The sequence below is a fragment of the Paramisgurnus dabryanus genome, chromosome 8 (assembly GCF_030506205.2).
Source record: "Paramisgurnus dabryanus chromosome 8, PD_genome_1.1, whole genome shotgun sequence".
Taxonomy (NCBI): domain Eukaryota; kingdom Metazoa; phylum Chordata; class Actinopteri; order Cypriniformes; family Cobitidae; genus Paramisgurnus; species Paramisgurnus dabryanus.
In genome coordinates this window covers 7,170,109-7,191,074 of record NC_133344.1, presented here as the reverse complement: position 1 = coordinate 7,191,074, position 20,966 = coordinate 7,170,109, and the positions used below count along the sequence as shown (strand labels likewise).

The following is a 20,966-nucleotide window of genomic DNA, read 5'->3' as shown; positions in this document are numbered from 1 at the left end:
ACTAGGACACCATGTTGTATTTACAAATGTTTTGCATTGCTACAGCTTGTACACATAATGTGCATTGCATCACATGCACAGTACACGCACTTCGGTTTTATTTGGGCTCCTGCAAACTTTCCTTCTGTTTTAAATCCGAGGCAGCTGCTTGCATTTACACACACACACTTACCTAACCAACTTTATATGTGAGGAGGACAAACCGGGTGTCCACCCCTGATGTGGTGACGTGAAAAAGTTATTTGGATTCAATAAGAGTGGAGAACAGTCTCTTAATCTGAGAATATTCACAGATGAATGAGTCTAATAGAAATCAAGTGACTGTGAGCTGCTGGGATAGCTTTCCCGACAGCACTTGAGTACAATCCATCGGCTCATTACCATTTTAATAGCTTCTCCACGGATACCAGTCTGCAAGTCTCCTCTTTCCCAGTTCATCGTTTAAAATCTGCTAATTACCGCTGACCTCCGCCCGTCCGGGTCACGGGAGGGGGCTGGGAGCAGGCCGGGTGTCGGGCAGGGGGCTGAGGAGGGAATTTATTCTGATAGTTAGTGACCACTGAGGCGAAACAGAGGGAGGGAATGCATCAATCTAACGCTTGTAATCTGGGTTCAGACCCCCAAATCTCTGTCCTATAGAGAAATGCTTCTTCACACGGATCCGTTTAATGAGAGTTTGGTGTCCTGCTGCTGAACAGAAAAATTGGGACTTATTAATATAAAGAGAAGAAGTGGATTTGCTATCTACATGAATGAGAAACATTGCAATTCACCGTGCATTTTATTTTATCTTCTGAAGGATGACAGTAACAGACCAATTGGAATAAAGGAGGATTAACAAATAAATTTATATTAAAAAAAAAATATTTTATTTGTTAATCCTCCAACTTTTGGTCTAAAATGTGCTATATAATTAAATATATATATAAAAAAAAAAAAATTAATTATATAGCACATTTTACACAAAACATTATTTAATTCATGTAGTAAATTTGGTCCCTTATTGTAGGCCCTTTTAATGTTTTTGTAATATATTTTTTGTCTTTCTCGTGAAGAAAAAACTAAAGATTTTTGTTATACCAAAGTTGATGACAATAAATTATGCTTGAATCTCATACATGATAGTACTTCAGACAGATTTACATATGAAGAAAAAGTCAAATGTAAACTTTATAAACAAAATTAAAAAACACAAAAGATTTATACGTTAAAAAAATCAGTAAAATGTGAAATATGTACTTAACACGTGATAAAGTTAAGAAAGAAAAGTTGAAATGTATCTTATGTTATTGTAGCCATGACAAGCCCCGCCCATTCTCGCTCTAGCGTTCTGATTGGCTGACGCGTGTCCCAAGGCAGCTGTCCCATCTCAGTCTAGAGCTCCACCGGGCAGAACCCGCGCGACTGCGCTACGGACACATATGATCGCGCAGAATTCACGGACGAGCCTGCGTGTGGATACGGATATTTCATAAGGTTTATTTGAATAAACGGGTGCCGGACGCGTTAACGGATTGGGTCAGGTGAAGCACCCGAACTTTCCTCTCGGTTCTGGACTCTTAGAAAGTTTGGGACTGTTGCGTCTCTGAAGCTTTTGTGGAGTGATTCGGATTTTACGCAGCGGATTTTTTTGGTATGATGATGATGATGGGTCGGCTCGGGCTCGCGCTGCTCTTTGCGGTTGTATTTGGGGTCGCGCACGCGTTCGAAAACGAGGAGGAAATGACCTGCGACCCGATCCGCATCTCAATGTGTCAGGATCTGGGATACAATGTGACCAAGATGCCGAACCTGGTGGGAAACGTGCTGCAGTCTGACGCCGAACTTCAGCTCACCACATTCACACCGCTGATCCAGTACGGCTGCTCGAACCAACTGAAGGTATAAACACACACACGCACCCATTTATATACACACTTATGCAGAAAGATTCATACATATACACACACAGATATTCTTAGATTATACACACACACACACATTTATATATACACTTATACAAATTAAATTATGCATACAGATCCATACATATGCGGGCGCACACCCACCCAAACACACATTCTTAGATTATACACACTCACAGTGTGACACACACACACACACACACACACACATTTTTATACATATTAAATTATGCATACAGATTCATGCATATGCACACATAGAGACATTCTTGGATTACACACACTCACAGCCTGACACTCACACACACACACTTAGACTGTACACACCCACTCATACACACATTCTTAGATTACACAAACATTTATACACACACAAACAGATTTATATATACACTTATACACATGAAATTATGTATAGAGATTCATACACACACGCACACATTCTTAGATTATACACACACACACACACACACACACATTTATATATACACTTATACACATTAAATTTTGTATAGAGATTCATACAGACACACACACACACACGCAAACATTCTTAGATTATACACACTCACGCAAACACACATTCTTAGATTATATACACACACACACACACATTTATATATACACTTATACACATGAAATTTTGTATAGAGATTCATACACACACACATTCTTAGATTTTACACACTCACAGACACACATTCATATATACACTTATACACATGAAATTCATACACACACACACACATTCTTAGATTATACACACTCAAAATCTGACACACACACGCAAACACACATTCTTAAATTAAACACACACACGCATCCAGACTCATATAAACACACATATATAGACTTACACATACCAGCGATGCATGCACTCATTCATACACACACACAATCTTAAAAATAAACCTAGACTCACACACACACACACAGTTTAACAAATCTATATTAGTGTATTAGTTTTCATACCCAGACAATACTATACAAAACTGTTACACAGACCTGTTGACATGGTTGTGTCTTTAGCCTAGACACACAAACACACACACAAGCACACAAAGACTGTAGCCAGGATGTACATCATACACAAACAACTTAAGATTTACGCACTGATACAGCCTCAACACACAAAAATACACACAGAGTCTCTATACCACTACAAAAATTAACCATGGTTTTGACTAAAGCATAGTTAGTGTAGTAAAACCATGGTTTTGCGATAGTAATCAATATACAAAAAAATATGTTTACTACACTTTTACTACAACAAACATGGTTAATTTTCGTAAGGGGTTTCGAAATTTGATGGCAGGGACCCCCATATATGATGAGTCTGTAGCAAGGGACCCCTTACCTAAAATATACATAAATGTTATTTTTTTATTTAAAAAAAACATTTATATAGTAATTTTGATGTTATAAAGACAGCAAATTCTCTACACATAAACTTTTGACAATTTTTGCTTTGCCTTTTTTTCTTAAAATTTTCTGGGGACCCCATGGAGACTTTTGGGGAACCTCGGACCTTTGTTTAGATTAGACTTATACAGTTCTCTACATAGTCTTTGTGAAAACAGTAAACACTTAAATCTGATTTGTGGGGATCGTCCTCTTCAGTGTAATAAATCTGCCCCAAAAAGTACTTAATGATAATTTAATATCATCACAGGGTTTCTATAGAGGTTTGAGTAAATTGTCCATTAAATATAATGTTGAGAACAGTAGCAGCCTATGAGAGACTCTTGTGTATGTGCGTGTTTGTTTGTGTGTGAGAGCTGTGAAGACAGAGGCAGTTGTTGTTTTATTGATTCGATGCGTAGAAAAAAACGTCCCACTCAGATTCCCGTCTGCGTTTGCCGGAGGATCTCGTGATTAAATATCACAAACATCTCAAACCAGCAGCACTTCTTTCTCGGACTTCAGTTCAATCATAAATGCCACACAATGATATATAATCGTATGTTTTTAGAGCGGTTTACAGTTCCAAGTAGACAAAAAATCCACAGTTTCCTCCCAAGAGTACCAGTCACATTCTCCAAAACTTCCCGCATGTAGACGGATGTGCACACGCAGCGGGAAAACACTCAATGCAGCACTACCTGTTTCTAAAGCTGGTACATTATCTTTACAATACTACTTACACACATAACATAATGAGATTTACTGTAGGCACACCCACATACACTCTTAGACCGTATTTGCATTGCATGATTGAGGTGACACGATTCCGGATATTTTCAGAAAATCGGATATTACTCATGAACGTGTAAGCAGCAGGAAAAAGCAAATAGATTCGGATAGTTCTCTGATATCAGTTTTAGGCCGATTATTTTTATGTGGAAATGAATTAGATATGAATCTGATACATGCGTTGTAAACAAACAGATTGGATATTCCCAATTCCCATCTCAAGGCGCGCTGTACGTCATTGATAATAAAATCGGATACAAAACAAATAAAGATTCTTTGTCAGGCATTATGATTGCACAAACAGTTTTTAGTGGAAAAAGTTATTTAGACTGAAAGTCTTTTTATTTTTTGGGGAACTGAAACGTTCTTTGAAATACCAAAGAATGTTCTTCTGTTGCATCCTTTTTAGCAACCTTTATTTTTAAAAACAGGAGTGCCCAAAGTCAGTCCTGGAGGGCTGGTGTCATGCAGAGTTTAGACCTAATCAACCCTAATCACCTAAAGCTAAACTCTGCAGGACATCGTCCCTCCAGGATACCTAAAATGTTAAGATTTAGTCATTCAAAACATCTAATTGTTGTCTCTCTCTGATTTCCTCTAGTTCTTCTTGTGCTCCGTCTACGTCCCCATGTGCACAGAGAAGGTTCCCATCGCGATCGGGCCTTGCGGAAGCATGTGCATGTCCGTGAAGAGGAAATGCCTTCCGGTCCTGCAGGAGTTTGGGTTCGTGTGGCCCGACGTACTCAACTGCAGCCTGTTTCCACCCACGAACGATCAGAATCACATGTGTATGGAGGGTCCGGGCGACGAGGATCCGCCATTTCACGCCGTCCGGCCTCTGGCGCCGCAGGAGGAGGAGTGCATCGCGCTGGGAGCGGGCGTGGAGCAGTACGCGTGGGTCAAGCGGAGCGGCAGTTGTTCGTTGCAGTGCGGGTACGACACGGGACTCTACCGGCGACAGGCCAAAGTCTTCACGGACGTTTGGATGGCGGTGTGGGCGGTTCTCTGCTTCGTTTCCACCACTTTCACCGTGCTGACCTTTTTGGTGGACTCTTCCCGGTTCTCATATCCGGAGCGGCCTATTATTTTCCTCAGCATGTGCTACAACATCTACAGCGTGGCCTTTATTGTGCGACTGACTGTTGGACGCGAACGCATTTCTTGTGACCTGGAAGAGGCAGCCGTGCCGGTTCTTGTGCAGGAGGGATTGAAGAACACTGGGTGTGCGATCGTCTTCCTCCTGTCGTATTTCTTCGGCATGGCGAGTTCGATCTGGTGGGTGATCCTGACGCTGACGTGGTTCCTGGCGGCGGGGCTGAAATGGGGTCACGAGGCTATCGAGAAGCACAGTTCGTATTTCCATATCGCTGCGTGGGCGATTCCCGCCGTCAAGACCATCGTCATCCTCATCATGCGGCTGGTGGACGCTGACGACCTGACGGGTATGTGCTTCGTGGGGAACCAGAACCTGGACGCGCTCACCGGGTTCGTCGTGGCGCCGCTCTTCACGTACTTGGTGATCGGGACGCTGTTCATCGCTGCCGGTTTGGTCGCGCTTTTTAAGATCCGCTCCAACCTGCAAAAGGACGGAACGAAGACGGACAAGCTGGAGCAACTGATGGTGAAGATCGGCGTGTTCTCCGTACTCTACACGGTCCCGGCCACCTGCGTCATCGCCTGCTATTTCTACGAGATCTCGAACTGGACGGATTTTCGCCAGTCTGCGCGCGATTCGTACATGGCGGCGGAGATGCTACGGATGTTTATGTCTCTGCTAGTGGGCATCACTTCGGGTATGTGGGTCTGGTCGGCCAAAACCCTTCACACGTGGCATCGATGTTCTCATCGGCTCGTTCACACCGGACGAAACAACCGCGTCAAACGGACGACCAACGGTTGGGTGAAACCGGGCAAAGGCAACGAGACTGTTGTGTGAAACAAAGAGGGAGAAAGTGCAAGAGACTGAATGCCTCAGGGATCGATGCAGGCTGGAGAAAACTGAGACGAGCTCGCCACCATGTGGACACTTGTTGTAACTGCGCCGCGGTTTTTCTCTCCCTCTCTCTCTCCCTCTGATAGAGTTGTAGCACTATTTGAAGTCGTCTTTATACATTTGACACACAAAATGTTCTTAAGTTTTAATTTTACACTGGACAGCCCTCGCATTTTGTATTTTCTGTGCAAATACAACGTTCAGTGATTTATGCACTACGGCTAATGTCAAATATTCACTGAAGTGCCTTAGTTTCAGATGGAACGTGCTAGCTACTCAACCAAACCTATGTGTGTATGTGTGAGCTATACCGCGGTAAAGTACCTCAGCCATCAGAGTCGTTTACCTCACGGCTGCCTGCTCCGCTTCTCCGGTCACTTACAATACTGGCTGTACTAGACTCCAAAGAGCTTTAAATCCTGCGTTCACCCCCAACAAACGAAAATACCTTTATTTCGGTTGATGTCACCCATCTTGAGTTCCTAACAATTGAAAGTTAACATTGACTTAAATTATTACGGTATTTTCAGCATTTCTGCATAAATTATTGCGTAGAGATCCCAGAAACCACTTTCACAGTAGTTAGTGACAAAGCTATGGTGTTGTCCATGTAAGGACACTTCTGTATTTTACTGTGACAATATAAGTATCTGTTGAGCCACATAGCATGGATGTGACAATCACTGACTGTGTCCTATATAGAGGAGCGCTGAATGTATGAACGTGGATTTTAAAGTGCCTCAGACTCACGCGGGTGGTACACACACACAGTCCTGGATTTCATGAAGAATCTTTACATCCATTTGTACATAAACTGGTGTTTGTAATATCTGTATTTTTGTGTTATGAAATGCTAATTTATCTTTGTAAAAACTACAAAAATGTAAAAACAATAAGAAATTTATTTAAGGAGGCTTTTGTATCGGGATGAGAAATTAAATTTTTGAAAATTATCTCGGAGTCTACGTTTTTGTTCACCATCCAAAATCTTTTAAGGTTTAACTTCGAACGTCTTGTGACCTTTGAAAATCCGCTTTGTGCGGTGTGGAATTAAAACATTGTTTCGGGAATTATACGCTAAATCTCCCTATTAGAGGCAAATCCCTCATTTTTCATAATGTCTGGCTTAATGTTTAAAATTCCTCCACCTAGAAATCATTCAGACAGATTTAACCAGCAATCTAACTTCTAAAGTTAATAAATGGTCTGAAAAAATAAAAGGTTAAAAAAGGTCAAGCAGTCTAAGGTCAATAAACTTTCAGCTCAGGGTTTAATAGGAGACAATTGCATCAGATGGTTTTAACTTTCTGACATTTTTACGCAACACATTGTCACGAACACATTGTGTTAAATATATTGACTCTTACGACTGTGAGTTATGATTCATCAGAAGATGTGAGGGATAAAACTAACCACAATTTACATCTCATGACCCCATATTTTTTATAAATATCTCTTCTGAATAAGGGAAGAAAGGCGTTTCTACACTGTAACAAAATCATATTAACACAAACACAACAAATTAGTTACATCTTTTTAACTTGTTTACAACTTATCTCAACTAAATATTGGTCAAAAACTTTAATTGACTTGCATAACTAATTTGATTAAACTTGCACTGCAGCATTTTTTTATTATCTAATTTCTCAAAGGAAGATTTTAACACCTTTTTTTTATGTGCCAGACAGTGTTTTGTCCTATAAAAAAATGCTGGTGATAACAAAAAAAACTTATATTAGTATAAAAAGTAGTTAAAAACAACATAAACAAAAAATCTAAAACCTGTTTTATTGCCACAATACACTTAAAAATGCTGGGTTATTTTTGGTCAAAAAGGAACAAACTTTAACGATTAATTGCAACTAATCATTAATAAGTTTAATACGTTTTTGTTCACATCATATATGTATGTGTGCTGTTTAATAATATGTGTATATAAATACACACACACATGTATATAGTTAAGAAAAACTTTTTATGTGACAATGTAATTTGATTATTTTGTATTTTTATTATTGTTCTACATTTTATGTTTTACTTTTGTAAGTTGTTCTTAAGTGCCATGAAAGGTGCCTTTAAATAAAAATGATTATTATATTTTTCTTAAAATAATACATGCATTTGTGTGTATTTTTATATTTACATATTTTTTATACACATGACACATATATGATTTAAACAAAAACTTTTATTTTGTAAACGATTAGTTGCGATAATTCGTTATTCAGCCCTACTTCCCAAAAAAAAGGGTTGTAATTTAACCCATCCTGTGTTGTTTAAACCCATCGTTGGGTCAAATATAAAAATTTTCATGGGTTTTTCCCCTTTTGACCCAACGCTGGGTTGAAAATAACCCAGCATTTTTTCAGCTATTTTTTGAAAGAAACTGAATATTCAACAAGAAAATAATAGCCTAGCATGATATGATTTTAACCATAGGTAATTGTTTGTATCTAGCAATCATACCAAAAGCATGTTTGAAAGGTATTGCGGAGGATTTTCTTTTTCTGGGTGGATCATCAAGACTATTGGTCCTCCTAGTTGTCAATCTGGAGTGTTGCGCAATTGCATTTTTTTTAAAAGTGGAGAAGGCGGTTCTTTTCTAAAATTCGAGAAAATCCTCCGCTATACCTTTAATAAATAACGTCTGCAACACAATATAGAAACCATCACAGTATTTCTATAGGATTTAATGTAATGAGAACTTTATTGTTTGTAAAGGAAACTATAATGGCCTCTGTGGGTCTCTACTGGTATGTGTTGGGTTCTATTGGTGGGTGCATTAAAATCCTACTGGAATATGTCCCAAAACACACTATAAAATGGAAATTTTGAAGTGGTTTAAATGGTAAAAGCTAATGGTTCCTAATGGTCATTTAATGGAAACCATTAGAATGTGTGTGATGGTTTCTATTGTTTTTTTCAGCAGTGCTACACAGCTACACTAAATAAATGTCACTCACATTTCACAATCAATCACATTCTTCAAATACAAGAAAGTTAAATAGTGTACTTACAGTATATCATGAACACAAAGGGCACATAAAATCTTTTAGTAATCTTATAAAACTCAAACTACACAAACTGAACAGATGCTGTCATTTAACAACTGATTGACTTCTGCTGTTTTTTAAGAAGTCTCTTGATGCCACCTGCTGGTCTAAACTTGCAACTGCACAACATTACACTGACACATCAGTTACATTACATATAATAAAGACACATCATGAAACCAAAGTAGACATTAAGTCCTTAAACTTTATAGTATAAAAATAATGAAATCACAGTCGAGATGCATTTGAATTAGTTTTTTATTTCAGCTAAAAACACAGAAATAAGTTATTTTTTAATAAATTACAAAGTCAGAGGTCAGAAAGCAAAGTGCATTAAGATATTTCCAGTAGGAAATGGTTTTCTTTTGAATAGAAATTGACACTTTCTATTACGCTCAACCTGAGAACAGATAGTCGCAGACTAAAATGCATGTCTTAACTGAGAACAACTTACCCTGACATATCTGTAAATATATCTGCGCCATTGCTTTGTCTCAACATGCACAACAGTAAGTCATATTTATAAAAGCTACTTAAATATCCTAACTTAACTAAGACCTAATCCTGGCTAATCTGTGAAACCAGGTCAAAATAATCTAAAATGCTAGAAGAGTTCATGTCAGTAATGGTTTAAAAGAGAGACACATTTAGGCTTTAATCTATAGCGATAAAAGTAAACGTACAGAAGAAAACAACACAGTAGCAATCGCTGTATGTCCTCATATTTCTATGGTATAAAAATAAACTTCTTTGAGAACTAGAGCTTTTAAAAAAAAAGCAAATGAAATGTCCCTTCAGCATGAACAACATTCGCCAATTCAATCGAGTTAGAGAAAAGTCTGAGTTATTTTAACATAAAACATTTTAATATGCACTGCATCAGACATATTGATCCAGAATGATCAGGCTATTTATTTCCGTTAGCCCTTAGGAAAGGGTTAAAGCTTTTTCTGGACATTTTAAATACTGCAATTGTTTCACAAGATCTATACATTTGTGTTTTATAGGATTTATCTGGGTTACATTCAATACAATTAAACATTCAGTGCACCGCTATAAATCCTTTTTTTATTTAACAAAAATAAACCCTGAGCTGCTCCTTAATGATCGGCTATGCCACATAAATAACGGTGTTATAAAAGGTAACATGCGTTCAGCGTTATTCTGTTCAAGTGACCTGTGGTCAAACAGCTCTTAAAGCAGCCTGTTGTAAAGTCACTTTAAATACATAGCGTTCAGTCGGACGAGCTTCCTTCACGATGACCGTCAAGGGTCAAAGGTCCGTCCGATGCTGCAGGCCCGTCTGCGTACGCAGATGATCCTCAGAAACGTCTCAATGTGAATCTCACCCCTCAGCTCTCCTGTGGTTGCGAATGGCAGTCACTAGTTAGAAATACAGGCATTTTATCAGTCACACTGTACTCGTGTGTTTTAATGAAATCAAGTCTTCGGTGATACGAGAGCAGAGTAAGAAGATACTCACTCTAATGGAAGTCCAAGATCGGGATCATCTGTGGAGAAAAGACAGAGATTAACACACACGGTCTGAAGATAAATATACCTAGCAAGACGTTACAAAGACATCTAAATTGAAACAAGGCTAAATTTGGGCTAGCAGTGAAAATTTTGATGTCTAACCGTAAATTTATTTATTAACCGTAAATAAATAAATAAGTGAAAACACCTTGCAATCACGGTTTAATCCGGTTACACGATAGACAAACACGAAGTTATTTCAACAAAACCAAATGTAAATAAATTCAAGTTTATTTTGGCTAGAAGTGGGTTACTCATAGCCCGATTATCGGGTTTAATCTATTGTAGATGGTGAAATTACGGCTATTGCTTGCTGGATATCATTAACTAAAACTATTTAACTCTTTACTGTCACCTGGCCCGTATATGGGACACCTACATTTACTTCAATATTTTGAACGTAAATGTTTATCGAATCATGACAAACTGTATATCTTGGGAAGGTCTAAAGGGGGTCGCACACCGGACGCGCTACGTCAAGTCGTGTCTAGGACAACTCGGAGGTATCGTACACCGGAAGTGCACATAAAATAGTGTGAGCTTAGTACGATAGTGTCTACTTCAAAATGCAAAATATACGACATATGTGACAGGGATTTGAGCAACTTCCTCAGTCATAGCTGGGGTGCCGCGGACAGGGGCCACCTGTCGGCGCTGGTGTGCGTATACTCATAGAAAACGATGTGTTCGATTTTTTTTTTACGGCGCGGTGCTGAGCTGCGCGTCCGGTGTGCGACCCCCTTAAGACTCTAGAAAACATATTTCAACAGTGTTTTTATAAAATAAATTATGTAGGGAGAGTAAGCGATTCATTTATGAAAAAAAGTGTTTCTCAAAACATTAATAATCCTGCTAAATGTCAATTTTACTTCAGTGTTTTGCATGTGAATTCTGATCTAATCATGACAAACTATATATTGCTGGAAAGCTCTAAAAGTGTAGTTTTCATTTGTCATCATCATTTTGGGAAATTATTGTCATAGTAAGAGTCATTTTCTAAAATATCATGGGCCCACAGGCGGGCCCACATTGTTTTTACATATTTATAACACTAATACCATATCTAAACCTAAAACTCTCGACAAACTATATATCTTTCGAAAGCTCTGAGAGTGTTGTTTTAATTTGTCATCGTCATTTTTGGAAAATATTGTCATAGTAAGAGTAATTTTCTAAACTATCATGGGCCCACATTGTTTTACTTATTTATAACACTATACCCTATTTAAACCTAAAATCTCGAGAAACTATATATCTTTGAAAAGCCCTGAGAGTGTTGTTTTCATTTGTCATCATAATTTCGGGGAAATTTTGTCATAGTGGGTGTTGCGAATTATTTATGGTTTATCTATTAGTGTATGTAATTTATCTCGTTAATGTGTTGGGTTACGGGAAATGCGCAGTGCATAGTTTAAAGCAGATACGTTTCTAGCGTAAGTGTGGTATTCTCTGTTACGAAAGCATACTAGCTGGAGTTTTCGTAGAGTTCGCAGACTTTCCACTCGTGTGCAACATCCTTGAGTGCAAGTTAAAGTTTATGGCACAGTAAGTTCATATCATTATACTATGTTTAATGATTAATGTTTGTGTGCACTGTAACTATTTCTGGCATTATGCCAGTTTTGCCGCTGTTTCGTGATGTGTATAATTATCAGTGTAATCGCGCTAACACTCGCGCTAGCACAGGTGCTTATAACACTAATACCTGCAATATATGTTTAGTTATTCTCCTTATGGGCATAATCCTGTAGCAATCAGTGGGGCAATTCCCAACAGTGAGAGTCATTTTCTAAACCATCATGGGCCCACGGGCTGGCCCACATTGTTTTTACTTATTTATAACACTAATTCCATATTTAAACCTAAAAATCTTGACAAACTATATATTTTGGAAAGCTCGAAGAGCGTAGATTTCATTTGTCATCATCTTTTCCGGAAAAGATTGACATAGTAAGAGTCATTTTCTAAAATATCATGGGCCCACAGGCGGGCCCACACTGTTTTATTATTTGTAACACTAAGGCTATATCCACACGAAGCCGGTGCATTCCCTATCCGATCATTTTTTTTCCTTGCTCTAAAAAAATAATCCGTAAACACGAAACCACTGAAACCGACTGAAAGCGGTGTAGTATATATGCCGGACCAGTAGGAGGCGCTGTAATTCTGCCACAGATATACACTATACACGGAGAATAAGACTTTGAGCATGCGCATAGCCAACGTATGGTGTTGTCTATTATCGCTTGTTGGTCACCACAATTGCATAGAAGCAATAGATTTTGCTGTAATAAAGCTAGTAGGCTTTAGTAGCTTCTGTAGCACGAACACAATCACGTAATCCGCCGTTATTGTTGTTGCTGTTAGGTGTGACGCTTCCGACACGTGATGTGATGACGTTTTCGCTCACAAAATATACGGATTGGCTGTACAGACGAAACCGCAAGGGTGTCGGTTTCAGATTTATCCACTTTAGGACCCGTTTCAAAAAATAGCGGATTCAGTCTCCCAAAACGCCGGATCCGTGTGGATGATACGCCAATACGATAACAAATTTATACGTATGCAGTGATACGCGTCTCCGTGTGGACAGCCCCTAATACCCTATCTAAACCTAAAAATCTCGACCAACTATATATCTTTGAAAAGCTCTACGAGTGTAATTTTCATATTTCCTAATAATTCAGTGACAGTCCTTTTTTTATTTGTGACAAGAGTATGCAGAAACCAATGACACCTAGTGGCTTTTGTTGGTAAAACACTCAAAAGTGACACACACCTTATTTTTTTGTAATTTTAACTTGAAATTTTGATCACGCTTTTTGAGACTTATGGCTTCATAAATTAAAATTAGGATTTATGATTATAACATTGTTGTGATGGACATTATATGTGTTTTCAATTCTAATGCATTCATTAAAAATGAGCAAATTGTGAACTGTGTTAAATTTTAATGTAGGCTTATGTTTCTGTCAGTCTTTCCAGTGCTTTCTCATGGCAATTCGTACGTATTTTACAAGGTGGCTAATTTGTATGACCACATTTGCACATATTTGTACGATTTGCTTTTGCCCCTGTGGCATTGGGGTTAGGGGTGGGATCTTATTATTGGTTTTTTATGTTTTTTACGATTCAATTCGTACAATTAGCCAATTCATAAAATACGTATGAATTCTCATGCGATCAGGCTGATTTTTCTCATGTACCTGGTGGGAGACGTCTCCTGGCTCGCCATCTTTTTATAATGTAAACAGCTAATAAAATAAAAATAATCAGCAACACGACAACGATTGCTGAAATCACAGCTGCATCCAGAGGAAACTTTTCATCATCGGGTCCATTTACACCTGCAAAACAAAAACAAACACGATCATAAAGTAACAAAGATAAAGCGATGAACTGGAAGTCTAATGGATCAACCGGAAAGATGGATCATCATCTTTCATACTTACAGATGCTGACAATGTTGGAAACAGATGTGTCTACTGAACAGCTGATGTTTGTTGGTTTGTTGCAGGGGTATGAGATGGTTTGAATAATGGTCCATGTTTTGGAAGTTGGATCCTGAAAACTGTTGTTGTGGACGTAACTTATCAAGCTTAAATTAAGCTCCGGCCACGTCACTTTACTCTGAGGGTAACCACCTGTTGACGAACAGGTCAAGGTACATCTCTTCTCGCCGGTCACAGGGTTGTGTTCGTCGCACTTTTCGACCGTCAGATTGGGAACGTTGTACTCGGCTGTAAACGGAGGGAACAGAGTGACATTTTAGAGATCTGGAGAAGCACCCCACCCACGACGTTTCAGTTCCCTATAAACTATTAGAAACCACGTCAATAAAGATATCCCGGGCCCTTAGTCAGCATTGAGTTTCCAACACGAATGCACATTCGCCCACATATAGACACACAAATACGCATGTACATAAAACCGACAGACGGTATGAGTTATTCCCAAACGTGTAATTATAAATGATGTGTCAAACCTGTGACTTTGAGAAGCAATTTGAATTCTTCTCTATCTTGTGAGGTGTAAAAAACAATGCATTTGTACAATCCTTCATCAGAAAATGAGAGGTTTGTCATTTCCATGCTGAGGTCCTTTCGGTTGACGAAGGTCCTGTATTTGTACTTTAGTTCCACTGGTAGCTCTCTCCCTGTATAAAAACCATTGATGAATACTGGATTGGCTCCATCCCCTTTCTGTATGTACAATCGTGTGACATCAGTGGTCTTGGTTCTAGGACATTGTAATGTGATGTTTTGACCCAAAACACCCGTGAAGTTTTTAACTGCGTTTCCTGGACAAACACACAATCACAATACAAACAGATTAAATTTAAGTCTATATGAAACTTAAAACACAAGTAAAAACTCTCATTTACTTAAACTCAAGTTGTTCCTGCTGAACACAAATGAAGATCATTTGTAACCCAGCAGATGTGGGGCACCATTGACTTTCATAATAAAATAATACTATGGAAGTCAAAGGTGCCCCAGATCTGTTTGCATAAAAACATTTCTCAAATTATCTTCGTTTGTGTTTAGCAGGAACAACTTGAGGTTGAGTAAATGATGACAGATTTTTGGGTGAACTGTCCCTTTAAGACTGATTTACAGCCCAGCTTAAATCGTATCATATGCAGTACTGTGCAAAAGTCATTAGCATGTTAAAAAAAATCATAGTTTATTTGTGTTTTTGGCTTTAGTTAAACTCTAGCTTAACTCTAATGACATTCCTATCTGTTTAGATTTTGACGTTATATACACCAACTGTAATTGATCTCTTATGTGGGTAAATAAATGCACACCTGATCTTACAAGGAATTAAAAAGTCGGAAGTTTTGTGATGTCATTCTTACCGTTCCTGGCTGCAAGCAGCACTAAGATCCCAAGAAGCCTGAAAGAAACACACAACCAAAAAAAGTAAGAACTAGACATCCCACACACACAAAGACATGTGATCGTTTACTTATCTATATAAATGAGGACATTCCCTAGACTTTTATTGTTTTATAAACCACTAGTTATAAATACTATAACCTAATCCTAACCTATAATATTTATGCATTTTACAACACTGTAAAAAAATGCAGCATGAACTGGTTATGCACTGCAACAAATGAATGTCTTACTTATTTTTTTTTGTCTTGTTTTCTGATATAAATATCTATTTTTTTTTTTTATTGAGATACATTTACTTGGTAAGCAAGTGGCTTAAGATAACAAGTCTTGTTCACTTTTTTACTTAAATAAAGTCCAAATAGCTGCCAGTGCAGTAAGCAAAATAAACTTAATTCCAGTTTAAACTTAATTCAGTAGTCTTAATTTAAGTTTATTTTGCTTACTGCACTGACAGATATTTGGACATGTTTTAAGTAAAAACTCTTGATTTTCATCATTTATTTCAATAAACAAGACTTAATATCTTAAGCCACTTGCTCAATTTAAGAATTTTCAGATATTTATATTAAAAAACAAGAGAAAAAAACCTAAATAAGACATTCATTTTTTGAAGTGTGCAAGTCAATTCAACCTACTTTTTAAAATTTTGGCTTGTGAAAAAAAGGTGTAACTTATAAAAAGTTGAAATGATTTACCTTTATTTAAAAATATATTTTGATTTGACAAACAAATGCTGCATATTTTTTAAAGTGAATAAAAACGTATTTACTAACGTATCTTTATGGCATTTTTACAAATAAGGACTTCCCCAAAAAGAGGTTTTGCTCACTTTTGGGTACAAATTTGTTCCCAAAATATATTTAAGTTGGCACACACACAATCATGTCACATTAGCATACCGCTCTACGCTAAAACACAATAAATAACTGTCTAAATTTCCCATGACTCATTACTTCAACAAACAACAGTGCTTATAGTTATTCCTTGACTTATCATAATGCAACTAAGAAGCCTTAATATTCTTTAAGCTTACTGTAACTGAGCAAAAAGTACAAAATTTCACTTCCTCATGGATAAACACTATAAAGTATTAATATTTAAAGGGTAAAGATGTCTATGCCAGTGGACATCATGTGCCGTATTGCTTTAATGCAAAATTGTGAAAGCACTGTCTGAGTTGAATGGTTGCACACATAGTTTAGGTTTTGATTTTTATTTTTGTCCTGATGAGTTTAGCTCAAACACACCTTACAGATCAAACCCTGCAGGAGTTTGGCTCTTCAGCAGCAGATATCAGAGGATAGAAACCACATTAAACCCAAATCTAGCAACATTGACATGAGAAATGCTGAAGTGAAACAAAAGATGTGTTTTTCTGCCTTTTGATTTGCGTCATTAGTCTGATCAAGTTATTTCCATATGCATAGTGCTTTACACAATACACATTGTTTCAGGAAATCATGATATAATGTCTCAAACACACTATATTGTTGCTTAGAAAAACTCTTTGTCACCATAGCAGAGCAGGAAAAAAACAAATGCAAATTGATTTCCTCTTACTCTTTCTAATGCTAGATCAAAACATTCAAATGCAGACATCTGAGAACTGATAAGACTGAGGTGAACTTCCCTATTCTTAGTAGAGATTCATAAATGACTGACACGCACACACATTTTCTCTCTTACACACATTAACTTTTCAATCTCTCACACAAACTCATTGTATCAGTAAGTGTTTATAAATTGTTACAGTATTAAAGCCGTGCTGACTGCAGAAATACTTACAGAAAACAGACAGAGGTCCTCATGGTGCCTGCCGTATGAATCCAGACTGATTTAAAACAGGAACTTCATCCCTTCAAGAGCGAAACAAAATGATGATGTCACCCGATACTGTCACATGGGAATTCCCTTGGAACACACCTTCATGCACCATTAGCTCACGTTTAACTCGACTTAAACTTAGGTGTGCACAGTCTAAACTTAATGAGATTTTTTAAATGGAATCATAAAACATGAAACAGATTTTACTAGAGACATACACTTTACTTAATGAACTGTAACTGGACTTAAAGCATGCATGCAACTTTACATTTTATGAAAGATAGACACCACTCAACCAAACTAAATGAGCTGTTTAACTGGGATTTAAAACAGGCATGAAACTTGAAACTAGAGACTTTTAGAGATTTTACTAATATGGACAGCATTGAACTAAACTACATTAAACATAATGAGCTCTTTAACTGGAATTATAAAACAGCTTGTTTAAAACAGATGTTACTAGAGACAGACAGCACTCAACTTAATTACCCTAAAATATATTTAGCTACCTCCAACTAAACTAAATGACCTATAACTCAAGTGGAATTAAAATAAGCATGCAACTTGGATTTTCCTAAATAAAGACAGCACTAAACTAAACTAAACAAAATTAAACTAAACTAAACTAAACTAAACTAAACTAAACTAAACTAAACTAAACTAAACTAAACTAAACGAAACTAAACTAAACTAAACTAAACTAAACTAAACTAATCAAGCTCTTTAACTGGATGATTGGAGCATCCACTGGATGGTGGGAGCATCCACACTACTTTACACTGACTTAAACTAAACTAAAATAAACAAGCTCTTTAACTGGATGATTGGAGCATCCACTGGATGGTGGGAGGAGAGCCAACTAAACTAAACTAAACTCAACTCTAAAAACTAAACTAAACCAATCAAGCTCTTTAACCGGATGATGGGAGCATCCACGCTACTTTACACTGACTTAAACTAAACTAAACTAAACTAAACGAGCTGTTTAACTGGACAAGCGTTACTTTACACTGACTTTGATGGGAGCATTCACGCTACTTTACACTGACTTAAACTAAACTAAACTAAACCAAAACTAAACCAAAACTAAACTAAACGAGCTGTTTAACTGGACAAGCGCTACTTTACACTGGCTTATAGTGAATGAGATGTTAAATGGATTAAAAAATGAGAACTATGCTAAACTGAATTTACTAGAGACAGACAGCATTGAACTAAACTACACTCAACTAAATTGAATAAGATGCTTTAATTAATCTATATATTTCAAATTACGCTCTTAAAAATGCAGTTTTTTTTTCAACCCGCATTGGGTAAAAAAGGGACAAACCCAAACCGATGAGTTGTAGTTTAACCCATTCTGGGTTGTTTTAACCCATTGTTGGGTCAAATCAGACATTTTCGGGGGGGATTTAACCCAATGGCGGGGTTTGTCCATTTTTGACTCAACGGTGGGTTGAAATTAACTCAGAATTTTTTAGGGTGCATAAGAAATGAGCCACAGTATAACTGGAACTAGCACGAAACTTAATTGATACCACTGACCTAAACTAAACTGAGTGAAATGTTTAACTGATTCCAAAACGAGAACTTAACTAAATGAAACCGACTGTAAAAATGCTGGGTTATTTTTAACCCAGTGTTGGGTCAAATAAGTACAAGATCAGCCCCTAGGTTGTAATTTCACCTATGCTGGGTTGTTTTAACCCATTTTTGGGTTAAAATGGGTTAAAGCACATCCCTCGTCCATTTTGACCCAAATGCTTGTTTGAAAATAACCCATACAGCTTTTTTACATTGTACTAAGCTGAATTACACTGGAATAAAACACAAGCACTTAACTATAAGATGATTTGAATGAAGACAGTATCGAAGACTTAACTTACCTGATCTGAATGATCTGTAGGAGCTTACTGCATGCAGTCGACATTAAATGTCGCAAACATTAAACTACACTGAGTTCAGACGCACTCACAGGGAAAACAAAAGCCTTTTCTATTCTCCTACAGTAAACCGAAACTCAAATGAAAGTGAATAAAATCCCCTACTGGCCAATCAAATACAAAACAGAAAAACAAACAAAGCTATTTGTATCTAACCTGTTCACTGCATGAGCGATCAAAAGTCCTGACACAGACAGATTAAACTGATCTGATAACAGTTTATCGATAAAAGCCTCAAAGCAGAATGAATAAACTTAAGAGAGAGTCCTCACCACAAGTGTTTCCTCTTTAGCACTGTCTGTCAGCAATAAAACGGACACAAGGGGAGGAGACAAGAGAGAGAGAGAGAGAGAGAGACACAGAGAGATGTACAGACTACACTGCAGAGGCATGCAGACAGTCAAAAAGTCAGATTTTTATAAGATATATCAAATTGCTATACATTTATATATTAAAACAGTTATATTTATATGTAAATGTACTATTAAACAATGTAAATATTTCTTTAATCATGCTAATGAAGCTATTGAGAGAGAGAGAGTTCAAAATAAGGAAGTGTTTGTCACATGACACATCTGTAACACAATCAGTCTGGCTGTTTGTTTGTCTCTGTTTATTATGACGTATGGTTTAACACCCTGCGTTAAAGTTTCTGCTACACTTATTTAAATCACTTAAAAGGAATCTGATAAATATCTAAATACATGTGTGTGTTTCGCTATCTTAATAACACTGGGAAATCTGTTTCGGTTTACAAACATTACGTCACATAGACAGAAACATCCCACAACATTCCTGAATGATTACCTTTACAGTATCCAACCGAAAGCTTCGGATCATCATAAAAGCATTCTTGTTTGCTTCGGCTCAATGATCTCTTTGGCTCAGTTCTTTGTAAATCCACCTCAACAAAACTATCACACCTGTAGTATCACACCTGTACATCCACACAGTTTCAGGACAACAGCTCCGGCAAAATCCCCCCCCCCAACATTATAATGGCTTTTGTCAAATCGCTCTCGACATGTGTTTCAGCAGATCCCACAAGATCCTATATTGCATTATGGATCATCTCATCATAGTGTGAAATGCATCACATCTACAGGTAAATGACTCAATTATAAAGAAATACAAAAATGTATCATTTAGCAGTAAAAGCAGCCCACCCATGTTTTTCTGGTATGATTCTGCTCTTTGAAGTATTTTTATCACTCTACAAAAAAGTTGCATTTGTTAACATTAGTAAATGCATTAGCTAAAATAAATTAACAATAATAAATATTGATTAAATCCCATACAGCAAAAAAAATATATATATATATATATATATTTCTCTGGGCAATAATATGTTTTTTAAATATATGCTATATGCAATTTGTAGAAAGTAAAGCTTAATTAAATATATTTGTGATTTTTAAATATATTATTTAGTTTTAACAATCATATTTTAAAGAGCACCTATTATGTTGCAAAAAGTGTATTTGGTGTAATACAATGTGTTTGCATAGTTTCTAGAATTATTTTCCACATACCGTACATTATTATTGCTCCTCTATGCCCAGCTTTCCTTAAACGCAATGATTTTTACAAAACTCATCAATATGAAAAGCACTTTG

At 37.1% G+C, this 20,966-nt stretch overlaps 2 protein-coding genes across 6 annotated transcripts; one reads left to right on the top strand and one right to left on the bottom strand.

The window, feature by feature from the left end:
• The first annotated feature begins 1,393 nt into the window (after positions 1-1,393).
• fzd4 (frizzled class receptor 4) lies at positions 1,394-7,041 on the top strand. Its single transcript, XM_065280393.1, has 2 exons — positions 1,394-1,881; positions 4,699-7,041. Exons 1-2 carry the CDS (start codon positions 1,636-1,638, stop codon positions 6,031-6,033), a joined length of 1,581 nt encoding a protein of 526 aa, XP_065136465.1. The 5' UTR covers positions 1,394-1,635; the 3' UTR covers positions 6,034-7,041.
• A 2,342-nt stretch (positions 7,042-9,383) lies between these two features.
• Positions 9,384-19,660, bottom strand: LOC135770689 (T-lymphocyte activation antigen CD80). 5 transcript variants are annotated; one of them, XM_065280399.2, is made up of 8 exons: positions 19,294-19,660; positions 17,369-17,439; positions 15,541-15,578; positions 14,665-14,979; positions 14,132-14,419; positions 13,886-14,026; positions 10,627-10,654; positions 9,384-10,504 (listed from the first exon to the last, which is right to left on the bottom strand). In XM_065280399.2, the coding sequence occupies exons 2-8, from the start codon at positions 17,389-17,391 to the stop codon at positions 10,489-10,491; spliced, it is 849 nt and encodes a 282-aa protein (XP_065136471.1). In that variant the 5' UTR covers positions 17,392-17,439; positions 19,294-19,660; the 3' UTR covers positions 9,384-10,488. The 5 variants fall into 5 exon arrangements, with proteins under 5 accessions (XP_065136471.1, XP_065136466.1, XP_065136467.1 ...); XM_065280394.2 differs by having other exon boundaries at positions 9,384-10,526; positions 19,294-19,658; XM_065280395.2 differs by having other exon boundaries at positions 9,384-10,526; positions 17,369-17,441; positions 19,305-19,658.
• Between the last annotated feature and the right edge of the window lie 1,306 nt (positions 19,661-20,966).